General features: G+C 38.2%; 1 protein-coding gene across 1 annotated transcript in view; it reads left to right on the top strand.

Annotated features, from left to right (window-relative positions):
- Positions 1–16067, top strand: part of LOC131050130 (uncharacterized) — a 51217-nt gene extending 35150 nt beyond the window's left edge. The window contains exons 3-4 of the mRNA XM_059220690.1: positions 13917–14168; positions 15746–16067. Of these exons, the coding sequence (XP_059076673.1) occupies positions 13917–14168; positions 15746–16067 (574 nt within the window). The remainder of the gene's footprint in view (positions 1–13916; positions 14169–15745) is intronic.
- Positions 16068–16269: the final 202 nt, after the last annotated feature.

Here is a 16269-nt window from a genome sequence, read left to right as displayed (position 1 = left end):
GATTCTCATCGAGGAAACCAAATAATACAATGTGGGGACTCCTGAAAATCCTCATCTCATACATCTGGCATCTCTTCTCACTCCAGAGGAACAACCTAAATTTATAGAATTCTTCCAGACGTGCCAGTTCAACTTTGCATGGTTATATGCAGACGTGCCTGGGCTTGATCCTGATTTAGTCATGCATCACCTTACCATAGCAGAAGGAGCCAAACCTGTCAAGCAAAAGCTTCGTAAGATGCATCCTCAGATTGCAGTACTAGTCAAAACAGAACTCCAGAAACTCCTAGATGTTGGTTTTGTTAGACCAATTGATTATGCAGAATGGATCTCCAATATTGTGCCTGTTGGCAAACCAAAAGGGGGCATCCGCATTTGTACTGACTTCAGAGATCTAAATAAGGCCTGTCCTAAGGATGACTTCCCCCTTCCAAATATCGACATCATAGTGGATCTAACAGCGGGACATGCCATGCTTTCACTTATGGATGGCTTTTCAGGATACAATCAGATAAAGATCGCACCAGAAGATCAACATAAGACAGCCTTCACCTGTCCATGGGGCACATATTGCTGGAATGTAATGCCTTTCGGTCTCAAGAATGCAGGAGCAACCTATCAAAGAGCAATGACCACCATCTTCCATGACATGATGCATACTATGATGGAAGATTATGTTGATGACTTACTAGAAAAATCACTCACCAGAGAAGGGCATCTCCACATCTTAGATAAAATCTTTGATAGACTAGAACAATACCCTGTTCGACTCAACCCAAAGAAATGTGTCTTTGGAGTAACCTCCGGGAAACTTCTAGGATACATTGTCTCAAGCAAAGGCATTGAGGTCGATCCAGCAAAGGTTAAGGCAATCATGGATATGCCACCACCAAAGAATATCAGTCAGCTAAGGACATTACAAGGGCGACTTCAATCCATCCGAAGATTCATTGCACAATTGGCTGATAAGTGTCACCCATTTACACACCTGCTACACAAGAACATCCGCTTTCAGTGGGATGCCCGATGCCAACAAGCATTTTAGACGCTTAAAGACTATCTCATGAATCCACCATTGTTGATGCCACCAGATCCAAGTAGACCGTTGTTACTCTATATCTCAGCAACAAGTACAACATTGGGTGTACTACCGGCACAACATAATGTAGAAGGAAAAGAGTGTGTTGTTTACTACATCTCTTGCACACTGGTGGGCTATGAACTCAATTACACCCCTATTGAGTGAGCTTGCCTAGCAGTAATCTTAGCAGCCACTAAACTGAGGCACTATCTGTTAACCCACAAAGTACAACTCATTGCAAAGATTGATCCACTCAAGTATTTACTCAACAAAGCAGCATTGACAGGCCGCTTGGCCAAATGGGTGATGATTCTAAGTGAATTTGACATCGAGTATGTAGACTGTAAAGCTATCAAAGGGCAAGTTATTGCAGATCAGTTGGCTGATGCACCTCTCATAGGTGATCATCCTCTCATTTCCAATTTTCCAGACGAAGAGATATTCATGATCACAACAACACAACCATGGAAACTTTACTTTGATGGTTCATACACTAGGCATGGCTCGAGGGCAGGCATTCTGCTTATCACACCCCAAGGTGATAGCATCCTGAAGTCTTACAGGCTCACATTTCCATGCACCAACAACATCGCAGAGTATGAGGCCTTGATCACAGGACTCAGGTTAGCCGTACAATGGAAATTACAAGAACTACAAGTATATGGAGACTCCCAACTGGTCATTCGACAAGCAACCGATGAATATCAGACCAAAGATGATAAACTCATGGCATATAAGCAAACGGTGGACACTCTAAAGACATCATTTACTACTCTCACTTTTGAGAAAATACCAAGAGATCAGAATCGAGCTGCTGACGCCATGGCTACCATCACATCTCTACTAGATCTTCCACAGAATTCAACACGCTACGAGTTCTTGGTCGAACAGCTTTGGATTCCCGCTTATGATATCCCCGAATCTGAAATGATATGTCGCCTTGTCAGTTCTGAATCCCCATGGTATGGTGAATTCTACACTTATCTCCACGATCACACCCTTCCTCCCAACCAATCCAATAACCAACATAAAACCTTCATTCACCAAACTGCTCGATATACCATTATTGTTGAAACCTTATACCGCCGCAGTCTTGATGGTACTCTCCTTCGATGTCTGGAACAAGATGAGATAACAAAGGCTTTGGAAGAAGTCCATGAAGGCATTTGTGGGACTCATTCAAGTGGTCCATCACTCGCCAAGAAACTCCTGCGCAATGGATACTATTGGCCATCTATGGAAAAGGATTCCTACTACTTTGTCAGAAAATGCAAGAAATGTCAAGTTCATGGCAACCTGATACATGCACCAGCACAAGAACTACAACCAATCATGACACCATGGCCTTTTTGTCAATGGGGTCTTGACCTTGTGGGTAAGATCCATCCATCTTCATCAAATGGCCATAAATTCATTATTACCGCCACTGAATATTTCACAAAGTGGATCGAAGTTGTTCCACTTACCCAAGTCACCGGCAAGCAGATCGCCTCATTCATCCTCAACTACCTCATCTGCCGGTATTGTGTACCCATGTCCATCATCACAGATAACGGTCTTCCTTTCAAAAATCAAGATGTCCGTGAACTTTGTGAAAAATTTCATATCCAACACCGCTTTCCACTCCCTATTACCCACAAGGCAATGGTCAGGCCGAAGCATCCAATAAAAACATATTAAGGATCCTAAAGAAGACAGTCAATGATGATGGCCATGATTGGCATGTTCAACTAAATCCAGCACTATGGGCATATCGAACTAGCATTCGAACCCCTACAGGTGCAACTCCTTATTCGTTGGTCTATGGTGCAGAAGCTATCTTGCCTATTGAGGTCGAGATACCATCATTACGGGTTTCCTTGCACAATCTCATCGATGATGAAGCATACAGAGTCTCATGCCTCCAAGACTTAGAATTACTTGATGAGAAGCGACAAGCTGCATACAATCATCTCAAAGCCTATCAGCAGCGCATGAGCAAAAGCTACAATCACCGAGTTAGACCTCATACATTTGAGGTAGGTGATCTCGTTCTACGAGAGAATCCTCGCAACCAACCAAACAGAGAACATCAGGGCAAGTTTGAATCAAACTGGCTGGGCCCATATGTTGTCACTGCTGTGTTTGGGTCCGGGGCATATCAGTTGGCTACATCAGAAGGAGAACCGCTTGCAGATCCAATCAACAGCATGCACCTAAAACGGTTTTATACCTAAGGTGTACAGAGCATAAAGCTCCCCTACATACCAGAAAATACCAAAAACATTCAGAAAAATGTCCTGAAGAAAATACAAAAACATTCAAAAAAAGTAAAGAAAAATCATGCATCCAAACGGTGAACAACCACTCCGGTGGCACCTTGGGTAAGTACAATGGTGAAAACCTGGCAAACAGGCGCCACTCGTAAAGGCTATGGCTCCATTGTCTTTCAGACTTGTTGTGATCACATCTACTTCATACATACATCCATCCATCCAAAACCATGGCTTGTTATTCATCTGCAATTATGATAGTACTCCATACATCTTGCATCCCGCTTTTTCATAGTCATGTCTAAAACTGGGGGCAATGCCTTTAACCTATTGATGGAAGTGGATTCTACATTGTCTTATGATTCATTAAGTTCTTCATTCAAGCAATCATCAAAATACCAAAAACATTGGAAAATGTCTCAACAAAATACCAAAAACATTCAAAACAACACAAAAATACCAAAAACATTCAAAACAATACAAAATCCAAAAAAACATCAGAAAACATCGAAAATCACACAAAAACATGGCAACACATTGTACATACTCATCCATGCAGATACCAAAGCAAACATTGACATAATACTCACACGATGACCATTTATCAATCAAACCACACAATCAACATCAACACTCAAAAACTGTCTTCAACAAGGATGCATCCTTCCTTACCAAAACAAAGACAAAGTGACGTTTTCTTTGACAAGAAAATTATGTTAAGCTATCAAATACTTGGTTGATTTGTGAGTACAATCATTTGTTTATCTGTATCAGGATCTTTCAGCATTGTTTTGTATTGTTTGTGCATTATTTCCAATGAAGTTTTGGGGCATGTACTAATGGTGTCTACGTGGGAAGTTCACTAAGTTACATGATCATAGGCAAAAATACAATCATAGATCACTATAGCTTGCTGACTACAGCGTATACTTCGACCATATGAGCATGAACCATTACCAAGGATCCATATTCTTTATTCTTTATATATATACTGTTTGTTTGCAGGTACAATGCTCATTCTTTGGTTCCTCCTCATCCAAATTGGATAAAGGTTTTATCTCTTAGTACGGTATGCACTTGTCTCAGGATATGATCAGCCTAAGATCAACGAGGACGATCCAAGTCATGCATGAACAGCGATAATCCTTGTCAATTCCGCAAGCAATACTCTGGTCGACTTGACCCTTATATCAAGTCGTTTGTATTAACTTGCTATATAAAATCCATGAAAGGAATACTCAGGTCATCTTGAATCATTATGTCAAGATGCTTGTACTCTCTTCCAACATTTTAAAGCTCAATGATGAAAATAGAGCACTATGGATCGTCATCTCATCTCATATGTATATATTGCATTTTGTTGCATTCCACCCATCCATACATTCATAATAGCTGCATATCATGCATACATAGTCATAATAATGCATACTCTATTTTCCTCTTCTTCCATAGGAATGAGCCATAGGTCCTCCATTTCTTCTATCTAACATCGAACCCCCCCACCCTGCCCATCTCGATAATCAACATCACATACCCTACATCATTTCCCAATCAACCCAATCAAGCCACGTTCATCACCATCCATCTCTAAATAGGAGGGATTGTGTTTCCTATGCTAAGTCATCCAATAAGCCAAGCAAGTTACTCTGTCTGCACAGGTACATCAACTCACACACACCTAGACTATCAACAGATACTCTAATCAAGTATCTTCGGGTCTCAACAGGTAATCGATTATGGTAATCCTAGACTACATCAGGCATTTATCATAATGATCTAGTCTCAACGGGGCTTCCATGATTCCCCACAACCATCCATCACACGCACACACTATCAATTGATCAACCAATCAAACACAATCACATCCGACAATTACATCAATTGTCTACGTCCCAACGAGTATTTTGCTTCATATACCTTGACTTCATTGGGCAATTGCATCAATTGCCTAAGTCTCATCAGGTCACTTTGATTCACTTACTCAGACTTTATCTTGTCCAAGCAAACAACTGGCATCAACTGTCATGCTTTGACATGACCGGGGCAATTAAACCGATTGCACCAGATTGTTCAACCAATTTTGATCAATTGTATAGCATCACTCGAAAGAACAACCACCACATTTTCACTGTATCTCCTGCATGACCTAAGGGTACTCACTGGCTTGATGTTTCTCCATTTTATCTCCGATTTCTTCTATTTTTCACCCACGTGGCTAACTTCTTCTCTTCTACCACCCTGCCAATTTTCATTCTTTTTCGAGAGATCGCCCGATTTTTTGTAATTTTTCGGCCCATCTCTCGAGGGGGCATACCACCCATTAAATTTACATTTTATGGGGTCTTTCTTCACATCATTTTTTCTTTCTTTGAAACGACGCGATAAACCGCACACTCTCAAAGAGGGGCAAATGTAGTCACACAAATCTGTCTAGCTTAATTAAATAAATATTCGTTATTTATTTGACTAAAAATCCACTAGCCACTAGTTAATTAAATTAATATTTAATTAATTCATCCCCAAACATTCTTCTATTAATTAAATAAATTATTCAATTTATTTTAATTAATTCATTAAATCAAATTCCAATCAATTAAATAAATAAAATCTATTTATTTAATTAAATCCCCTTTTTCCTCTTTTAAATAAATTAAATAAAACATTTATTTAAATCATTATCCCCACCCCACTTGCATTTTCCTACAAATGCAACTTGCACACATTTATTGAAATAAATGAATTTTTATTTTAAATAAAATCCTATTTTCCCTCACCCACCAAATCCACTTGCAAAAATCTAATCCCCTTCTAGATTCTTCTAACCCCTTCCTAATTAGCCTAATCCATCCCCTAATTATTGTCACATTCCTAAGCAAAATGAAGTCACTTCTCAAAGACTCCAAAGTCTTTGAAAAGCATTTAATGCTTTGTGTGTTCAACAAATTAACCCCCAAAGTCTTCCAAGACCACTAATGGCTCTTACATGACCATTTATGGCTCTTACATAACCATTTATGGTTATTTCAAACTTGTCTCCCCAAAACATTTATTGTTTTGACCATATTCCTCCATTTCACATTTGCACAAGAGTTTATCCATTGGATAAAAGTTTTATTCTTTGAATAAAGAGTTTATTCATTCAACCAACCTTGACTTTAACTTCCAAAGTCATATCAAGCATTTAATGCTTATTTCCTCTCCTTTCAACCTATCTCACATTGACACTTGTCATCCTGGGATTGGGTTGAAAGCCCTCACATGGATTTGAAATCATTCAATCCTGACCCTTGTTGAGATTGCTCAATCTCAACCATCCATTGCTCCATTTTTCCTATAAATAGAGCCCATTTCTTCATAATCCAGATCCTGAAAACTTGTATGCATTGAAGCTATAGGCATTTTAAGAGAGCATTTTAGCATAATTAACTAATATCTTGTCATTTTGGATAAAATCAATCATTTTAGTATCAATAGATTAATATTAGCTTTTCATTTCACATTTAGAGCAATATTTCAATCTCAAACCTCCATAAGCATCCATAGTGCAAAAAAGTTGCTGAGAGCTACACTATTTTGGAACTTGGAGAGGAGAGGAACAAGGGAGAAGGAGCTAAGACCATGCTAAGAGGCATTTGGAGATGCCTCATTATCTTTGTTTCATTAGTTAGATATATTAGCATGATTTTAGTGTCTCTCTTGATATGCCTGTTTAGATTAGTCTTTGATTAAATAACACTAACGGTTTCTTGTGTGTTTTGTGTTGTTTCTCTTAGACTAACCTTGTCCATTTTGCAGGGCATCATTAATTATTTAACTAATTACACTTAATTCCCTTAATTAAATATTCTTCATTATTTAATTAACTCTATTTCTAATGATTAAATAATTTTATTTAAATTATTTAATTAATTAACTTATTCCTCCAATTCCCCAAATTCAGATTTCAACTAATTTCATCTAACTCCAATTTCCCAAATTTGAATTTCATCCCATTTCAATAAATATCATGTGCATTTCAACATTTGAAAATCCAAATTCAAATCTAAATAAATATGAAATTGAATTTCAATTCAAAAATCCTACAACACATGTTGAAAATCTTAACTGGTTGATCAAATTAGTTAACTCTTCAATCTTCCCTTTTCACTCCAAATCACCTTTTTTGACTAACTTATCTATTCAATCTTCTCCCAATCAATCCAGTCAACTAGCTAATCAATTGAGTCATCTAGTCAATCAATTGAGTTATCTCTTCAATCAATCCACTTAACAGATCAATCAAAATGAGTTCACTGAGTTATCTCTTCAATCAATCCACTTAATAGATCAATCAAAATGAGTTCAACTATCAGTCAACACTTCAATTCAATATCCCACCCAATCTGTCCCAAAAATCTATAAAAGCAAGATCATTTCTCTTCTTTCAACAATCACTATCTTCAAAATAATTATGTCTATCATATGCAGGAATCCCAGTGCAACACCTAAGAGCCACTTATCACACAATTTGGAGAAGAGCAATGGAAGCCACAATGCAAAATAGGGAGTTTGATTAGTTTAATTATTCAATCCTTGCATCTATATTTCATTATCATTTAGGAGTTAATTCTAATTGGATTAGAGTCTGTGATTTGCTCTTATATATCTGATTAATTATGATTAATTTTACTCTTGAAACACATGGCAAATAGGTGCTCTGAGTAAGTACCATGGTGAAAACTTTCCAAACAAGCACCATGTGTAGGAGGTTATAACTCCACCATCTATTAGTATTTTATCTAGTCAACCATCACTCCATCTGTCTTTTTCATCCCACAACCCATAATAAAAAGTAACAATAAACCTTTTATGGCCTTGGTTCATTGGTCATTAATATCAAAGTCTACTCCCACGCTGAGTCAATCCAACTCCCCATTTTCATGCTACATGGTCTTAGTCCTGACTGGGGGGAAAACCCTAATTAAATAACATCTTGAAGAAATAAATAAAAATCAAATAAAGTCCTAAAAAAACCATAAGTTTATCAAATAAAGTCTTGAAAAAAATCCATCAAAATCAAATAAAGTTAAAAAAAAAAAAAAAAAAAAAACCATAAAAATCAAATAAGGTCCTAAAAAAAATCAATAAAAGCCTGAAAACAAAACCATAAAAATCAAACAAAGTCCTAACAAAAAAATCATAAAAATCAAATAAAGTCATTAAAAAAAACCATAAAAATCAAATAAAGTCCTAAAAAAAATCAATAAAAATTAAATAAAGTCTTGAAAAAATAAAAAAAATAAAGCCCTAAAAAAATACAAAAAAAATTCAAATAATGTCTTGAAGAGAGACCTAAAAATTAAAAAATCAATCAAGAAAATCCAAAGCAATAAACTATCCCTTGCAACAACAAATGTATAAGCATATACGCACCAAGTCAAGAACACTAATCAAATCAAGCAACCACAAACAAACTTGTCAATCAAGTCTACAATCAAACTGATCATATGTTTAATCAATCAATCGACCATTCCCTATCTATCATTCATCAACTTGTCTTATACAAGGAAGGGTACACTAAAAATTAGACAGATCAGTCTTATACGAGGTATTACATCTTTGAAACCAAACATTATCATTATCATCATCACACAAGCAATCAACACGGACAAAGACTAGTATGATCATTGACTCATTCTAGTCAAGTTAGTCTTATCTTTTATTGATTTGTTTCGAGTCATGTTCCTATGTTACTCAAGGATGTTCATAAGTGACTAGAGGAGCCGAAACAGTTCATGATCCTTTGTCTTTGTTTTTTATTTGTGGTGTGTTTTCATGAAGTTCTAGGGCATAGGTATTTTGGGTGTTTGTATTGGCACGTTCATTCGGTAAGTGTCCTATGCAAAAATGAAGTTAGGGATAACTATGCTTGTGATTGTTGCACATACCTCAACCCTTAGTACAATAACCCTAGAATGGATGGATACCTCCTTGTCTGCTCCATGTTTGATACTACAATGTGAAAGCATCTGCACCTTGATCTTTCATACCTCAGTGTACAAACTTCCATTAATACATAGTAAGGCTCAATGATGAAATTATCGTACTACCTAAGAAGAAAAAAAAAATTATTTATTGATTAATTATATTCCCTAATCACTCCTCATTTATTATTGATACATTCTTCTCACTAACTATTCTCTTGTCGATGCACACTGTCATTTTGGCACGATACTCTAGCACACAAAAACAAGCCCATCTTGCATCCATACACATGTTAGAAAATAAGCATATCATAACACATCATAGCATATCGTCTACATTGTATTCCATCTCATCATCACATATATACAAAAGAAATAAAAAGACAACATCATGCATATAAAATCATTTTAGTATGTAACATCCATCACATATATGCATATAATAATTTACATCCATAATCACATCCAAGGCATCTAGAGTATAGATTGCATATCATAAGAGTACATAAATCCATTATAAAGCATGTAAACCAGCACATAAATCATAAACCATACATCACATAATAAACATCATAACAACATGCATACAAAATAATAAGACATCATATAAGCATCACCACCGTAACTGCATATCATATATAGCTCAAAAATAGAGCCAGAGTACAATGTCATCAATTCTGTGAAAACAAATAAGGCCCATAGGTTAAATAAAAAATTAACAAGTGTCTATCATAGAGAGTATCAACCGATGCTCCTTCTAACCTCAGTGTCTAGAGCTCTAACTTGTCCCTCAGTTGAAGTGCCTTCCCTTGGATGCCAAGAAGGTGGTGGTGGCCTAGGTGGTGGTCCCACAACACCCCCACTAATAGATGTAGCTCTTGACTATGTTTGGCTTTGTGAGTAGCTTTGATATTGAAAAACCTTGTAACTCAGTGCCCTCTGAGTTACGGGTACCACACTCTCATGCAACCTGTGATAATAAGATACCTCATGCCTTGACTCATAAAGATGATCAACCATAACCCTTACACTAAAAAATGTAACCTCTATAAAGTATCATTGGTAAGAATTAGTAGACTGTTGTTCCCTAGCCATAGCGTCATCTATCTCAACTGAGAAATGGTCTCTCTCTACAATAAGATCATCTTGCTCCTATCTCCACTCGACCTAATTCTCCATAAATGATGTCTTGTCCTTAGCCTTATGCCTCTGTGTTGTACCAAGTCATAGTTGCAACTCTATAATTTGATCATGTAATGTATGAATCTAAGTGACATCATTGCCCACCTATACATCTTGTAGCTCAACATCAGGCACCTATATGTGTGGCATAGATGCATCATGACCCTCCCCCTACCATCACCATCATCATCCTCGAAATCAAAACTGGAGTCAAAATCATCAGAGCTCAAACTAGAGTCATCTGAAGAACTACACTCCTTAGTCTCCTAGATCTCCTTTACATCAACATCTATCTCTCCTTGCCTCAACCTATTGCTTGCTTTGGAGCTATGACTAGACTAGCCTATCCACCATCACCTCCATCACCAACATCTCCATCTCCTCTCCTCCTCCTACCTCTCCCTCTCTCCCTCCTCCCTTGGCCTCTACCTCGACCTCTATTTCCTCCATCTCCACCTCAACCCTGTTAGCAACAATAATGAAGGAAAATTGAGAGGACAGGGGGGTGAATCAGTTTTCACCGGATCTACAACAATAAAAAAGATAGGCAAATTGACAACACAACACACAACACCAATATTTTGATGTAGAAAACTTGGTTAAGGGAAAAACCATGGTGGGAACCTACCCACAATATGATGATACTCTGCAGTATGATGTGAAAATATTACAATGGGGAATGCACATGCATCCAAAAACACTACCTAGAGCTCACTTCTCAAAAGATAATGACCCGAAAGGCTACAACCCTCAGGGAAGTTTCACTGACTTACAACAAGATTTGGACTACAATCCGGAATGATTGAACTACAATAATAGCATCTACAAATGCCTAAAGACAGTTCCGGTTAGGCACAATTGTCTGCTCTGCAACACCAATCTTTGCTTAATACACTACACCAAAAGATGAATCCTTGTTTGCACATACACCACTCTCTGATAATGCAGACACAACCTCGATACTTAAATTACATGACAATATCACCTATTTATACAATTCATCAACCTTAACAACAAGGTCGGCTAAACCCTCAACTTGTAATTACAAAATTACATCACACGATACAAAGATCAACCCCCAGACAAATATAAAGATATACATGACATAACATGGATCTAATTAAAATCTCCAAACACACAACACCACTGGAAATTGTGCCAAGACCAACCGCAACACACTACACCACCAAGAAAACTGCATAAAATGAAGAACATCACCGAATCAACATAAACACCAAAAACTCACAAAACAATCAATGCATATCATCAAAACAAATATGACACAATTAGGAAACACCAGCAAGAATGTTAGAATTATCAAAGACAGCTACACCAACACCACTTATCAAATCTTCATCGGTCAACATATGAACCTCAAGAACTGTGATGCTAAAAATGTTGTTAGTATAAGAGGCATACACATATAATGAGACAATATAATATAATTGAAAAGATTAATTTCAAAACTAAATCAAAGATGCAAACCATAAGCCTTCCTTGAAATGTCCCATTTTCCTCTATTCTTGAGGACCTTGAAGGTGTTGGATTGATGGGCTCTCAGCAGAGCAATGACCTCCAAAATGACAACTCAAGAGTTGAGTAGCTATTTGATCATGATTGACTATGGAGATGATATGAAATGCATGATTTAAGAAACTAGATTAATATACTATGATTAATCCAAAAGCTAATTACTAGATAATTGAAATGCAAATTGCCTATAGTAATGATGCCTAAATTGATATGAAATGGGATCCTTATTGCTCCAAAATGGGGGATATTTATACGAATTCCAAGGCCAAAGCTGAGGTGGCAAGAATCGACGGTCCAGATCTGATCTGAAGATATCAAGGGCCAAGATTGAGGAAGTTGGAGAAGAGGATGGAGGAAGAGACACTTGTCATCTCTATGGTGACAAGTGTCAAGGAGCCTTGCTCATGAGAGGGCAAGTGTCCAAATGAGGAGACATGTGGCAAAAGTGCCATGTGTCTCAAGGAGAGAATATCCACACCATGGGAGGTTAGGATAAGGAGGTTAGAATGTGCAAGATAAGATATCGTTAGTTAGACCCAAGATTAGATTGAATGGGTTAAGTTAGGGGATGGTTAGGTTAGGTGGTTAAAGTTAGGAGCCATGTGCTCATTTGAATTTAGAAATTCAAATAATTGGAAAATGGTAATTAATCTCAACAAACTTGAGTTTGTTAATCTTAATTAGGGATTAGAAGAATTGATTAATATGGGGAGACATTAATTAATTTAGAATTAATTAATCAAAGGGGGATGTGAGATGAACTATATAAATAAATCATTTAGATTTATTTACCAGTAGATGAATAGAGAAATTAATTAAATTGCTTGTGAATTCAATTAATTCAGAAGGGGAATTAATCAAATAACTGTGTATTTAATTAACTATCTTCAGACCATTTTTTGGTGTATACATTTTGCCCCTCTTTGAAGCGATGTGTGACGACGCGTTGGTTCAAAGAAAACTTGATTGATGATGTTGTTGATTCGATAGAATGTAGATTTGATCTTGATTTGATGCAGATTTGGTTTCGATGTGATACTAATTTGATTTGGAGATGATAAATCTCGATATAATGCGGTTTCGATCTTGGAGATGATAAATCTCAATATGATGCGGTTTCGATTTTGGAGATGACGGACCTTGGTATGATGCGGTTTCAATCTTGGAGATGATAAATCTCGATATGATGCCCCAGACTCTGATTGATAAAAATTGATGCGAGGATGCCCCCTCGGGAGATGAATCAGATAATTTTCGAATGTTTTTGAATTTTTCGCAATTTTTTTATTTTTTTGAAATTTTTGAAATTTTTAGAATTTTTTTTTTTTATGATTGTTAGAGTCAATCTGATTCATTTCCTAATAAAAAATTTGAAAACCTTGCCCTACTAGGCTGATTAGTTGATTAGATGATTAAAAATAAGTGGAATAAAAAACCCACTTAAATGCCCCATTATGAGTTTAAAAAGGTGAATTCCTTTTTACCACTCCTCATTTGTGCAGTGCAGTTTTTGGAGAAAATTTGCTCTGGAGAAAGGAAATGGTGATCCTGTACCGCCAGCATAGGTTCAAACGAGTTCAGTGATATGAGCGTCCTCCGGCATACGGTCCACCGATACGTACTTCGAGAAAACTCAGCTTTGTTAATTTTTAGTTGATTTTTGAAAATTTTAGCTATTTGCATAAAAATCATTTTTTAGCGTTTTTGTCAAATGGGTTGGGGAGAAAATTGCATTTTTGAGATGGGTTTTTGATTTCCGAAATGGGTTTTTCGGATTTATTAAAAAAAAATTCATTTGAACCCCAAAAATTTTTTAATTATCTCATGCATTTTTATTTTTTTGAAAAAAAATACATAAAAAAATGATTTTTTTTTTGTTTTTGAAATTTTGGGCATTTTTGGCAGGATGAGAAAAGGCGGTGGTGGAGGCTCGATGACGACCGCCACCACCGGCACCGTCGACGCTGTGGGAGGTGTCGCGGGCGCCACCGCAGCTGTTGTCGACGTTGCGGGAGGTGCGCCGGGCGCCACCGCAGCCGCTGGCAGTGCTGCGGGAGGCACTGCGAGCGCCACCGCAGCTGCCACCGGCGCTACGGGAGGCGTCACAGGCGCCACTGCAAGCGCTGCGAACGCCACCGCAAACGCCACGAAGGGAGGGTTGTTGTTTTTTTGGGGGCATTTTTCAATTTTTATGATTTTTTCGATTTGATTTTTCAAAAAAAAATTCGGTTTTGACAATTTTGATGATTTTTCGTTTTATTTTATTTTTTGATTTTTCGATTTTGATGATTTTGACGATTTTTGAGAAAATGATTTGATTGGTCGATTGGTTGACTTTGCTGTCAATTTGATTTTGATTTTTGATGTGTAAGCTTTGATTAGTTATCTAATTGATAAAATTAGATGCTCCTAATTGATAAATTTGATGATCAGTTCTAATTATCTCGATGCTCGCACGAGATGAGATAAGTTTGATAATGACCTCATGATAGATGAGCGTCATTGATAGGGGCCCAACGAGATTTGATAAAAATCTCCATTGAGCAAAATAGACCGATAGATAGATTGATTTGATAGATAGATAAATCAAGAAACTGATATGATGAGATGATTTGATTGTAGGAGCACTTTACCATTCTTTAGTCTCGGGAGCGTTTCCCGAAGACATGGATGCTGATACCCTACCTTAGCCAAGCGGAGCGAGACCCCATTAGCAGGTGTGGTTTATCTTCCCTTCTTGACATGCCCCGGCCTTTGATAAACCGGGAATTACTGATAGCTTTAGTAGAGCGTTGGCATAGTGAGCATAACACGTTTCATTTGCCAACGGGAGAGATTAAGGTGACACCTGAGGATGTCTATCAGATTCTACGCATCCCTGTGATGGGTGATCTAGTATATTATGATCTCAGTGAGTGGGGTGGGATAGAGGCACTTTGTAGTGTGTTTGAATATGATGAGATAGGTGGGTATGATATTGCGTGGCAGGAGATGCTGGAGTTAGGATATGCCACATTACCAACTATGCTTGTTGGATTTATTGGAGGCTTCCTTTGTCCTGATCACAGGTCAAAGGGATTATTTGTTGGATGGGGTCGTCTGCTTGAGCAAATGGTGATAGAGGGGACCCGCTTTGCATGGGCGTCATGTATGTTGGTGCATTTGTATCATGACTTGCACCGAGTTGTGTATCAAGGATCAGCTGCGTTATCAGCTGGGGTGATCGTGCTTCAAATATGGGCCTAGGAGCATCTACCTATCACACAACCATTGGCTAATAGAGATAGACCTGTAGGCAGACCTTATGCTGAGGGGTATCCAGGTATTATTATCCAGTGAAAGCTGGGCAAATTAGATTATTGGCGACGGACCCTGGATGATTTGGATACTATGAAATGGAGACCATACAGGGACTGTGAGATTTGGCTCGAGGATGCAGTGGAGATGTCATATGTATTCATGACATGATATCTTATTGGATCGACACCCTATGTCATCAAGTGATTCCTTTGTATGAGGGTGTTGAGACAATATGGCAGGATACAGGGGATGCCACAGGGTATAGCTCATTATGCTCATCGGAGATTGGATGTGGCTACTTGGGGGCCTTCTATTTCATATGACCAGGCCTGCGTAGAGTATCGATCATTGGAGCCAGTTGATTGGGATCATCTTCCAAGCATGATGGATAGCAGGATGACACATGAGCATGCTATGCACTGTACTGTACATAGGTTTCCGAGGCTGACATGTTCGGATGAGCTAGAGCCAATTTTTGATGAGGATGATGAGAGGCTACGACGCAGAGCTCCTAGACGACGGAGGGATGGTGAAGGGAGAGATGATAGCGGAGATGGGGATGGATATGGAGGAAATGTAGGAGATCATGGTGCCAGAGATGATGAGGGAGGAGATGATGATGGGGGAGATGGTCGAGCAGTGGCAGTGGCAGCGACAAGCACACCAGGAGCTTGCAATTCTAGATCTGCTAGAGATGTATACATAGATTGGATGGCCCGGGTGGTCAGACGTAGGAGATCAGGTCCAGGGGAATAAGGGCATCAGGTTCCAGAGCAGGAGGCTCCCCCAGTTGAGAGGGTACCTATGACAGTATCACGGGCTGAGCAGCCACAGGCAGAGGCACCTCGATGGATCCTCATTAGGATGTTGTCGCATCAGTAGCAAGTTCAGATTATGGACCTACAGGCTCAGGTTCAACAGCTAGAGAGTCAACTAGCAGAGAGGGACTCTCAGATGG

This window comes from Cryptomeria japonica, chromosome 5 (assembly GCF_030272615.1).
Source record: "Cryptomeria japonica chromosome 5, Sugi_1.0, whole genome shotgun sequence".
In the NCBI taxonomy this organism is placed as follows: Eukaryota; Viridiplantae; Streptophyta; class Pinopsida; order Cupressales; family Cupressaceae; genus Cryptomeria; species Cryptomeria japonica.
The sequence above is the reverse complement of the archived record's forward strand: the minus strand, read 5'-3'. Positions and strand labels throughout refer to the sequence as shown.